Source organism: Haliotis cracherodii, unplaced genomic scaffold (assembly GCF_022045235.1).
Source record: "Haliotis cracherodii isolate W230 unplaced genomic scaffold, xgHalCrac1.p SCAF_16, whole genome shotgun sequence".
In the NCBI taxonomy this organism is placed as follows: Eukaryota; Metazoa; Mollusca; class Gastropoda; order Lepetellida; family Haliotidae; genus Haliotis; species Haliotis cracherodii.
Genome location: NW_027266271.1, coordinates 25,415,324 through 25,428,112, shown reverse-complemented (window position 1 = coordinate 25,428,112; position 12,789 = coordinate 25,415,324). Strand labels below are relative to the sequence as shown.

The following is a 12,789-nucleotide window of genomic DNA, read 5'->3' as shown; positions in this document are numbered from 1 at the left end:
GAAAAATCAATAGTCATCACAGAGTTATGTCCCCTTGACCATATGTTGAACAGTCTGTCACTTTATTAATGCTGGTGTCTAGGTTTTAAAATCAATCATTGTTTTTTATGAAAGGTTGCTTGACAACTGTGTATCTTGATCTAATACATATGCATACATTGTAATAAATACGATTTTTTGCAGTAAAATTCATTTTATAGTCGTGTAACAAAATTCTAAAAATGTAGATTTCTTTGTTTCAATAATAATGACTATGCATAGTTTCATGCTATAAAAATTAATATAGCATACTATTTAACATTCTATAAAGTGGAGTATTTCCTTTTTTGCCAAGCATTTCACTCATTTACATATATATGATACTAGTTTTGTAGGATTTAGTGCACCTAACAAACTACCATAACTACCATTACGAAAAGTAAGAACTAAGGATATTTACTGCAAAGGCCGAACTGGCACTAGTGTGTACCCTTAACTTGTTTGGTGCAAACTTTAGTTCAGTTTTATTTTCAAAATAATATCTTAAATTCTAATGTTATTAATTGATTAAAAAAGGACTTGATATTGAACTATCCTCATCCTGACCTGACCATTTGTCCTTGAAAATCTGTACAAGACATAGAATTTGCTTGGCCAAATAAAACAAATATGTTTCATACATAAACATAGAATCAATTTTGATTACATTTTTTTATAAACATAACTTTAACCCAATAAACATACAACTTAACTTCAGATTAAAATTTATATTGATTTATTTTGAATTAACTTAAATCTCATCATGTCTAAATTAAATTAAATAAAATTTTAAATTATATGAAATCATCAGTAGGGACCCTGTAAACTGTATTTACATGAACCACTGACATTAAAACACTGACATTAAAGCTAGATCCATTACACCAGTAAGAAAAACAAATGTACGCTAAAAGCTCAGTGGAAGTATATTTCTGGTGAGCAGCTGAATAAATGCAGGTTGTAATGTGTTTGTATAGCGACATACTAGCCAATTACAGCAACAGAGGGTTGCCATATCAACTGACACAAGGAGGGGTGTGGTCACACGTTACACGCATCGCACACAGCTCACACAACTGCCAGGCCATCTTACATCATGGCTTGGGTAATGCTTGCATTAACTCTTTCAAATGTCATAAGCCAAGTGGTGGGAAATGGGCGCGTTTACATTGTTTCAAAATACAGAAACATTATAACTGTATTCCATGTAAATGATTTGTATAGTTTACCGTTATTTGTTACCCAAATGTCACATTTGCATCTGAATTCATGTGACAGATGGACAAATGTCTAGGGTGATTTTGACATGAAAAATATTCACTGTTTTCCAAAAGCATTCTTCTCCTCCTTTGAGCAATATGTATCATTCCTGACAACATACTACAGTGGTTTCAATGTAATAATTTTTTTCAATGCAGAAATAATTGTTAAAATAACACATCAACTCTTCAAATAATGTTCAAAATATTGATAAGATTTCAGTTTGCTTGTGCTCTCCGCACAACTAATTATCACCTGCTGAGACTATCAGGTGGAAAACTACTCATAGTTGTTATTATTGGCGACCATCCTTGCACAGCTTGGATAACATTTACTAGGAAGATCTCATTATTTCCGTGAGATAACAAACCCGTATCTCACCACTACATCAGCGTGGGCTACAGGTGAGGCAGCAGCAGAAATAGTCTGGCGTGATACAAGATGAGAGATGCATTGTTTTTTGCCGATTAGCGGCAGCTATTTCAAGCTGCATGCTGTGGAGGCTCGTGTGAACACACACGTCAGTCTGCCGCTAACAACATTACCTGTTACTGTGATAGTTAGACGAGTATTTCACCTGTTAAGCATAATATCCATACCGCCTCAGTTACCATGCATATGACACAATCACATTATTCCTGACTATACTGTAATGTGAACACACAATGTCATTAAAAAGGGGTCTAATATAACAAGTAAAGTACAGATTCTAGTACTTTTAGGGGTTGAGTCCCATCTGGTATTCGAACCCACACTGTCAGAGTGAGGCACCTAATCGCCAGCACACAAAGCCTCAGTGGCTGAGTGCGTTAGATCACTGACTTTGTGTGCTGGCGATTAGGTGCTTCACTCTGGCAGTGTCGCTTCAAATCAGGGATGGGGCTCCACCCCCAAAAGGACTAGAATCTGTACTTTACTAAGAAAGTGTTATCCCAAATATAATTCTGTTATGGTTTCATCATTTTATGAATTATTACATAAGGTAGACACAGGAGTGGATGCCATGCTGCACACCCATCATATGTCCTCCTTGGTGCCGCCATCACTCATTTGCAATGGACTGCTTCCTTCTTCACTTCATTTGTCTAAAATGATGAACTGGCTGCAATATTTACAGCCATTATCCAAATTTTGTAGCCATTATCTATCTTCTTTTTTCATTTTTTTCCCCAGCTATATTCAGCTGTATGACCGTGGTGTGTAAATAATCGAGTCCTGACCAGACAATCCAGTGATTGTCATCATGCGCATGGATCTATGCAACTGGGATACGATGACATGCATCAACCAAGACTACGAGCCTGACCACCTGATCCTGTTAGTCGCCTCTTACGACAAGCATGGGTTTGCTGAAGACCTATTCTCCACCCGAATCTTCACGGGTCGTTATATGTTGTTGAAATCCAAACTTCGTATCCAAATTTGTAGCCATCAGCTATCTTTAAGGACTAATAAGGAAATCATCATCCCAAATGTGAATTTTTTGAAATTTTGAAATCAATGGCAAATTATCACCACAGAGGTTTGCACTGCACATAGACTTGACATACAAAGAACCATGTACAGGACAAAAACACCCCTGAATATGTGCAGAATATTTATTGAAGTATTGTGAATTATAGGCTTATTGAAGCCTGAACAGACAATTTCATAAAAATATCCTAAACAAAGTTATTAATGATCCTTAACTTTTTTTGTTCAGCATAGTAACATGTTTGGTGCAAAGAGACCTACCTATGACCAAAGTGTGCTGTATTTACAGTAGTTAACTTTCTTTTAAGATCGGTATTCTCAAAATTAATTGAGTTCATCTCAATGTCTAATTGGTGAATGAAGGGGGTAAACTAGACAAACATCTAGCCTCTGAAATGAACATATCATACAGAAACAAAATAGTTGTTAAATTATCTTAATGAGAATTAATAAAAAGAAGCCCAGAGACTCTTCATTTTCATATACTAAAGATATTAGGACTAGGAGTAAACGTGCATTCTACTGTGCTCATCTTGCTTATTAATAACCACACCAAATTCACAGTTTGCTCATCGGGTTAACAGTTTTGCATAGAAATATCCTTAATAGTATTTAACTTTTTAAAAATATTTGAACCATATATGGATAAAATGTTAATCTAAAAAATGGCATTTAAACAACTAAACGTAAGTGAGCTAACTTTTTCCAACAAATTATAAAACTCTGCACATTTACGTATTTCACTCAATTTCTAATGTGCATCACTCCATTGATGATGTCATACAGTGCTATGTTGTATGACATACAACATAGCATACAATTGCTCCTGCTCCAATTCACCTTTGCTGTAAGCGGACAAAATTCTAAATCCCAGGATCAAGCGAGCCCTCAATAATATTGAGTCAAATCAGAAGACTTTGGATGTCTATTTTTAGCATCATGTCTGCAAATTAAGCTACAAAGGCACATAGTTGCAGGTATAGATGACAACACATTGGAGGCTGTCAGCCCCTCCTGCAGGGTGCAGGGGTCGATCTTAGAGGGAATTAGGGACTCAGCAGTGGGGTACATGGAACTCACAAAATCGTATTCATCAGGCCATAACTGATTAACTGACATGAAATCGTAACGTTTAGTAACACGATGTTATAACATTTAGGAGGACAATGACGTCACATACTATATTAATATATATATATATATATACATATATTTTTTTTTTCGGTGATTTTACTTGAAATCGGCTTCTTTTCTTCATGATTTTGAGATTCATGTTAAGCTGTATACAGGATACAGAGGTGAGCAAATGAGACTCAGATTGAAAAATGAGATGCTATTCAGGATTCAGGAGAGGAGGGGGTTGACACCCTCATATGGATGTATAACACACTGGATCATGGAGGCCATGCCAAAGAGCAATGGTGTACGTACTGTACACTTGTGAGGTTTCTCCCCGGTGTGTCGTCGCATGTGAACAACCAGCATGTACTGCGCCTTGAAGGGTTTCTCTTCCCTGGAGCACTCCTTCCACCTACACACAAATGACTTCTTGTTGGCCTGGATGTGATCCTGATTGATATGCTGAAACAATGTTGCACTAATTAGAACACATACAGTATTCACAAAATCACACAGACCACCACTTACAAAACATTGCAACAACAGAAATACAGATGCATGCAACACAGTAACACAATATCAGGTTTGTTTCTGTTTTCTAAACTCTTTGTTCGTTATTTTATATTCTAATAGATATATTTTGAGAACAGTTATTTGTATTTCATTTTCGACAACAAGCCATGTCTAACGTGATTCTCAAATCATCCACCCTCATACACTGCTGTTGCCACTATGATGTGTTGAACTAGATACATCTGATAATCCCTCTAAATCTATTTTTAGCTGATAACCCAACAGAGACTTCCATTTTGTTAATCAATAATATCTTTGCACAGGGTAATAAATATTTTTTTATTTGTTTTCCATATCAGATACAAAATATTTGGAAACCCCAATCTGGTTTTGCTCATAAAAGACATTATTCTGCATTTATTAAACCACAGCCAATAAGTCTCCAATAACCACAGTGAGAGCCGTGTGGGTTTACACTGACAGCTGCTGTATCAGAGACAAGTAGGTCATGCAAGTGTTTAAAAACAAATTCAAAGCCTATGCATGTATATGCATTATGAGACTGACATATTTACCTGTACGTGAAGCTACGCAGACATTGATTGGTAATGAGATAGGCCGAAACATATACGAATAAGGAGCTTCACTATTGATCACTGATATAAACGCTCAAAATCAATCACTGATAGAAACAAGCTTTCAAATGATCCATAAATGTACCATTGATCAGCAGGTATCAATATCAAGAAATAGCAGAATATCAATCGATATTGATATCATTATCAAAAGAGTGAAAAAAAGAAAGGAGAGACAAATACGAAAACCAAATTCAGTAAACTTTTTTTTCATTGATCAAAGCATAATTATTATAACTAATATTTTCTTCATGCTAAATAACATTTCAAAACATCTGATAATGACAAAGACTTAACTATGTGTATATTCAAAATAAAATGAGAACTCATTGCACTATATCATTGATGCCTCCTGTTACCATCACCTACATAGGTTTTAGTTTACTAGCCAGGGAATCAATACATTCATCAGGACATACAGGATCATAGTCAACATCAGAGCAAAAATCAAAAGTAATAAAAACAAAAACATGTTGGTAAAATCTACATTCGTACTATATGCCCTAAAAGAGATAAAATCCATAAGTGTTTAAGTAACAGGTCACAATGACATATATGTATCAGATAAGGACTCTGAAAGCCCTTGTTAAAGTGGCAATAAATGTGTCATCAGTGCAGAGTTTAAGACAATACAACCAAGCAGATTTTGAGATATCGACTTATATCGAGTTAACGAGGCTATGACATATATTTACCTGAGCCGCAGGTAAGTAAAACAATATGAATATTGAAGAAAGAAGACACAATACACAGAAACATGCAGAGGAGGAACATCACGGCTAAATCTTACCCAGCACTCCGCTGCTGCGTTGAATACACAAAGATTACTGAATTATACTTAGTTACTATATTGTTGCATTTATTGTTTTTGTGTGTAATGCATCACGTACCATCTGGCGCAGGCCACCGTATCTCATGTTATCAATATTCAGGCCACATAAAACACAACAATTCACACTCTACAACACCGCCATGGGAATACTTGATTGGCACTGTTGTACAAAATGCTTGCTGTGTTTTATAAGTCTAAAGGAGACAGTACAGTACTGGGATTGAATCTTGGCTTATTTTGGAGGTATTGGCACATGTCTTTTCTGAATGTCAAGAAAGCAATATCAAGACCATATCACATACAGAAATCTGTATTTAACAAGAAATAATTTATAATGGTATTATTGACATTGTGGATGCCTAAATAAACAGACACACACATACACAAACAAACAGATAAATATACTGTGCCAAAATAGCAGTGGGAATCATCAAGACATATCTTCTGATCTATGTGGAATTGGTAAATGGAAATGATATGATCATATCTGCTGGGGAGTAGGTGGTTAGATCTAATGGTTTGTGTGATGAGATGGTGGTGCACTAGGTTGTTAAAGAGGTTGGGAGTCAAATTCGAAATTTGCATTTTGCAGCCAACGCCAACAGAGGTGGTTTTGCTAATGGGCAAAACCACCTCTGTTGGCAAAACATGCACAAATTCTTTGAGGCAGGCTTCTGATGAGTTGACCAATGTTAGTTTGACCCATGTTGTCATCGGTGAGAGCAACACCGTGTCTCATCAGACTATAAGTGATTAACGGCCATGAAGTTGTACATACAGTTACAGCATAACGCTTAAGGAGGACTATGACCATATATAAAAAAGTGATTTACTTGAAATCAGACTGTTTTCTTAATGTTTTTTATATTTGTGTTAAGCAGCATACAGGATTCAGGAATGAGCAAATGAGATTCAGATTGATAAATTAGAGTATGATTTAATTGAGAGTGGTGGGTGGATTTGGATGTTGACGTACACGTCTGCCAATAACATTCCAGAATTGTTCAACGGGAGAAAGTTGAGGACTGAGTGCTGGTCATGGCATGCCATGGATGTTCTTCTGTTGGAGGAATTGGGTCACAATCCTGGCACGATGAGCATGTGCATTATCATCTTGAACGATGAAACTTTCCCCGACACGTTGTGCAAATGTACATGACAGCCCATATTTTGTATATTACATATTACAGATAATGACCTTCTACAAGTACTTTATATCAAGATACAGATGTATTCAATTGATGGAGGCTATTTGCAGCATTGTAGTAACAGGATACGATATCATTAGGACATGACACATGATCATATTACCGGACAAGGCCGTCCAGGCAAGTTCCACGTGACACAGACACTGAATTAAGCTGGATATTTACAGATTAATCTACAAGCTATGAGGAATAACAGATTATGTTGACACATTAATTAATTCTATAAGTTAGGGGGGTTGGTGAAGAACTTCAACATGAATTGCTGAGAAACAGACAATCCATAATTCCCAACTGAAAACCAATGGTTTTTTATCCCGCTGACCAGAAATAAGTGAACTGTAAGAAAATAAAACTCATCTAATGTCTATCAATATAAACAAATTAATTAAAGTACTATAATCAAAATGCATCTTATTAACTTGAATGAAATATGAATCTCTGTTTCTTTCCCCTTTCTTCCTACCACCAACATAAAGAGAAATAAGACGGAAAGCCTGGCCTTAAAGTGTCATGTGAAAGTGTCACCTAAATTAATGATAAATCGCTGTAAAACGTAACAGGAACATGTTCACATAGTCTTGAAGTTCCCCCAGTTTGATGATGTCACGCCTAAGAAAGCATGACCAATTACATGTAACACAGGGATGAGTGCTGTAGTATGGCAAACAAACTTTTTGTTCAAAGATCGACTTTAGTGTGGACAAGTAAGGATTAGTCAGATACAATTTTGATTTTATTTTAATGTAGACATAAATATTAGGTTGTATTTTTCAAAAATAGGTTTTATAGCTAAATCGAGCCCTGGACAGTGTGTTCACATCCCATCACATTAGCATGGGCACTTTCGCAAACAATGAAAACATTGTAACAATTCGCACAATGAAGTCAATCATAATAAACAAAGTGATGATGCCCAGTGACCGTGACTATTTCACGTATATCCCTTGGGTGGCAGCGGACCCAGATCTACTTCCTGTGTATAGAGGAGGATGACTGAGAGAGAGCTGATGTGGACGGGGTGCACTACATCCTTGTGAATAGCTGAAGACACATACCTTAACAAGTTCATCCTGAGTTTCAAATTCCCGAGAACAATCTACCCAGTGGCAGTGTGTCTCGATAAAATCTGGTTCCCCTTCTTGAGGTATGTGTCCATCTTTGTGCAGGCCTTCCCGACGGTCGTCTTCTTCATCGCAAATATCCTCTGAAATCACATGAAAACATGTTTATAGATAAAATGTTTTTCCAATGAATTATTACAATCATAAAAATGCTTTAACATGTTGTTATTGTAATTATATGTATTAAGAAACAATGTATGTATGTATGTATGTATGTATGTATGTATGTATGTATGTATGTATGTATGTATGTCTGTCTGTCTGTCTGTCTGTCTGTCTGTCTGTCTGTCCCTGAAGGGTATATGTTTCTACTTATATCAGCGAGCTTCTTGAAGAGTACGTGCCTGGGAGATCTCTCAGATCAAGCTGCCAGTCCCTACTCTCTGTGCCTAGTGTTAGAACGGCAACCCTTGGAGGTCGGAGTTTTGCCAAAGTTGCCCCTGAGCTATGGAATAGGCTGCCATTGGATATCAGGAACATTGACAGTCCTACTTTGTTCCGATCAAGACTCAAAACCTATCTTTTCACCAAATCTTTCTTGGAGTATTGAGGCTTTGTGTTTTCCTGTGTAATGTCTCTTTTTTGTGTAGACTCAAATGAAGCGCTTTTGAGCAGTTCTTCGAACTGGATACCAGTGCTATATAAATCTGTAGTTATTATTATTATTACTGTATGGCCTACTGTATCTGACTCCCCTTCTTCTCATCACTTGCACCATGGTCTCCGAAGCAATATTGGTGGTCATGAAAGGTGATGTGAAGTGGAATGGGGATTAATATTGCATTCAAGATCATTGCACTTCTATAGCAATGTACACTTGTTTGTGGCTGCTAGTACAAGTCCGGACTAATGCCAGTTTAGAGTACTATCTCACTGAGATACCATGCTTCAGTTTGACATGGCTATCCCACTCAGACACAGTATACTGACACTGAGCTTCAGTCCTTGCTTTATCCAAGGAATCCCATCTTTTAATGGCTTTTGGTAAGACATGGCCAGGGACTAAACCATCAACTGTCCACTTTCTGGGCAAATGCCATCTTCCCAAGGCAAGGGAGATAACTGATCATAAAAGTTTCCACTCTTGCTGAAATAAGCTGGAATTATCAAGTTACATTTTGGCTGGACTACCGAGTCTATGTATAGTCAAATCAATATTACGTAAAAAAATGCAGATTTTTGACGATTGCTGAATTTGCAGAACATGTGTACCATCATCTGGTCTTCGACAGATATTTTCATGTTTTTAAATAAGGTGTTCAAGTGGTTTGATGCATTTTACGAGGTAAGAACCGTTTTATTACAATAACCTTGATTATCAATCAGATTGTTTTGACTGGGTTGTTTTGTTTGAAGAAAATGCAAGTGATATGAGAGGTGGAATCTGATTGGTCATGGAAGGAATGTAACTAGTAATAGCCACTGGTGCTGCTACGATTGAGCCGCGAAATATTCCAACCTAGTTCGGCAAGGGTGGAAACTGATCTTTCATTGCCAGTTAAGTCTCTTGCCCTGGAAAGATGGGCACACACTTGATCCACCACACCACGAAACGGTCCATCATAAAGACTGGGGTGGTCATCACGTTGCTGAGAATGACTAATGGATCGGGTGGTCAGGCTCCGTTGACTTGGAGGATTGCATGTCATCAAATGTAATGATTGATGCTCTTGATAATAATCACAGGATTGTCTGGCCCAGATTCAATTTTTTTCAGACCGCCATCACATAGCTGTATTATTTTTGAGAACGGCATTAAACAACAAACCAACAAACTCCGTTTACACTACTGACCCCACTGGAGACCATTGACACAATGCATTCACCTCCTTTCTTACTGATTCTTGTGGTAGGACTGGGACGGGTAACGTGGGTACTTGGATCGGGTGGGTCCTGAGTAGGACCCTGGTACCCACAGGACTACCTGTACTAGTGGTTAGTTATGTGGTATAGAGTTTAATGACTGTAACAATCAAACTCCATGGTTACACTACAAGCTGCTAAATGATGAGATCATTTTATGTGTGTGTTAAGTAGTTTTTGCCAGGGCTCCTGTACAACAGTTTTTGTACCCAAATTGAGAACTACAGCGGGTACCTCCTCTTTTATCTTAGCTGGAGTATTGCGTTTTAAACACCACTCTCTCCAAGCCTGGCTGATTCTTACCATGGTACTCCACCTCCTTCTTTATCTTCGACTTGCGGGCCTCGGAGGACGGATCCATGGTGCTGCTGACAACGCTGCTGCCGGCATCGCGAGCTGCCGTTGTCGAGATCTGAGACTGTCAACAAACACTACTTTGTTACACATTCCTCACAACCACATCTTACTACTTCACAGAACATTACACATATACTACTTCAAAGTCGTTAAACAACACCCGATTTGTTCCTGACTATTGACAAATCGGTCATGGCTGGTGGGTATTGCAACACACAGCCTTCTAATTGTTGGTGTTCTTTAGTTTGTTTCTTTTCTGTTTAACACGACACTCAGCAATATTCCAGCTTTATGAAGGCAGTCTGTAAATAATCAAGTCTGGACCAGACAATCCAGTGATTGACATAACGAGCATCAATCCATTGGAGTGGAAAACGATGACATGCATCAACTAAGTCAGTGGGCCAACTGATCCTGATAGTTGCCTCTTACGACAAGCATTGTCACCACTTACTTCAAGCATGGGTTGCTGAAAACCTTTTCTACCCTAGATCTTCACGGGTCTTGTTTTCTTTAACTTGTAGTAAGTAGTATATATATTCAGTGCATTGCAGGGATACTTGGTACTATCCAGGAAAAAGAAATTGCCATATAATCTGATCAACTCATTTGATTACTGTTCCTGAAAACATCCTATCAGCGTGGTGGCAACTTCCTTGATTCTTGCTCATGTTATCAACCACTGTTATCAAGGCTTACAATGGCTGTAGTGACGTGGCTGACAGCAGGATAAGCTGACCGCGGACATCATACTGAAGGCACGCAGGTGTACACTATTTACTGACCATTAGCCACAATGTATACATTACTATTGAAGTATCCTATTTACCTGTGGGTCAAACTTGGATGGTGGTATGAGAGACTGTGATGATGGAGGGAGGATGGTGTGTCCATGAGGGGGGACCCGCCCCACCATGGGGGGCATCACTGAGGGGTAGAAGAAGGGGGAGCCAGGGAGACTCCCATGACGGAGATATGGATTTTGTGGTATTGTTTGGTGTGCAGGGCTGGCTGCCCCTAGGGAGGCTGGAACACAGAAACACAAGAATCTTCATAATCCACAGAAAAAAAGACAAAAAAATTGTGGAATTGTGGGCACTGGCCCATATCCCTGAGAGTGAGTGAGGTTTTACGCCGCATTTAGCAATATTCCAGCAATATCACGGCGGTACACCACAAATGGGCTTCACACATCGTATCCATGTCAGGAATCGAACCCGGGCCTACAGCATGACGAGTGAACGCTTTAACCACCAGGCTACCCGACCGCCCCCCCCCATATACCTGAGAACAAAATGTACACAATATGTACAATGATACTACACAACATTCAACTTGGGTCTACTTTAACAGTGTGCTTCCTGTTGGCAGGGCATACACAAGCCTCATCATTGTAGAGGAGTGTAATTTTCAGTGTTTAACAGGGAGCAGATACATCATGGACATACACACAGGAACTCATCATTCCATGCCATCTTCCTTCCCTATTTTTCAGCTACCAACTGATTTGCAAGATACTTAACAAATACTGAACAATATTTTCTTTGAGTTATACAAATATTTCTTAGGTTCCAAAAGACATATTCTTTGTACATTGAAAATCTGGAAATATTTCTAACTCTGAAAAGGTTAAGAACAAGTTATTATTGATGTCGGCTTCCTATTTTGGGATTGGCACACAAAAAACAATTAGTCAATTAATTTCTTTGTACTTCTATGTGCCATGGACACTTAATACGATATTTAGGGTCCATGTATGTACCTATCAAAGGAATTTGCACTTTTTTCTCAGAGAACATCAATATTCTTTATAAGCAACTCACTGATATATCAACACTAAAGGATACGCCATATATTTATTAATATCTGGTATTTCACCCCAAATAATCTGCATGTTGGCTGTATAAGTTTATGCATGAAAAGGGGGGTCTAACTGGCCCATCTGTATGTCTCATTCTTTCCAGATACCTACTGTACCAGTTTCATGGCCTGTGTCAAAAAGTGCCTTACCTGCAATAGTATAAAGCTAAATACAAGGTACCACAAATGTTACAATAATTATTTTCGTTTGATTCTAATGAATTAATTCTATCCATAATTAAAGTGATTTGAATACTAAACACAGGCAATATTTTGCGTATTTCCCTACCTGCAGAGAGATGGCCATAGGAGCCACTGGCGGCACTAGAACTCCGTGAGTTGTGATGCAGGAAGGGCGTCAGTTGGAGGGACCCCTCTGAACTTCGCGTTAAACTTTGAATGTCCAGATAGTCGGAGATCGGGGATTGCGATAAAGCTCTTTTCCGATTTCTTCCCCCACCAATACTAGGCCGTGGACTCGTTAGACGAGAACCTGGAAAGATGGAAGATTTTTTTAAAGGCAATTTCAT

At 38.1% G+C, this 12,789-nt stretch overlaps 1 protein-coding gene across 4 annotated transcripts in view; it reads right to left on the bottom strand.

The window, feature by feature from the left end:
* LOC139463997 (zinc finger protein GLI4-like) overlaps positions 1–12,789 on the bottom strand; it is a 142,911-nt gene that overhangs the window by 12,780 nt on the left and 117,342 nt on the right. For all 4 annotated transcript variants that reach the window (XM_071245484.1, XM_071245488.1, XM_071245486.1 and 1 more), the window contains 5 exons: positions 12,549–12,752; positions 11,229–11,425; positions 10,346–10,460; positions 8,114–8,262; positions 4,183–4,332 (listed from right to left, as the gene is read on the bottom strand). In XM_071245484.1, coding sequence (XP_071101585.1) covers positions 4,183–4,332; positions 8,114–8,262; positions 10,346–10,460; positions 11,229–11,425; positions 12,549–12,752 — 815 coding nt within the window. The remainder of the gene's footprint in view (positions 1–4,182; positions 4,333–8,113; positions 8,263–10,345; positions 10,461–11,228; positions 11,426–12,548; positions 12,753–12,789) is intronic.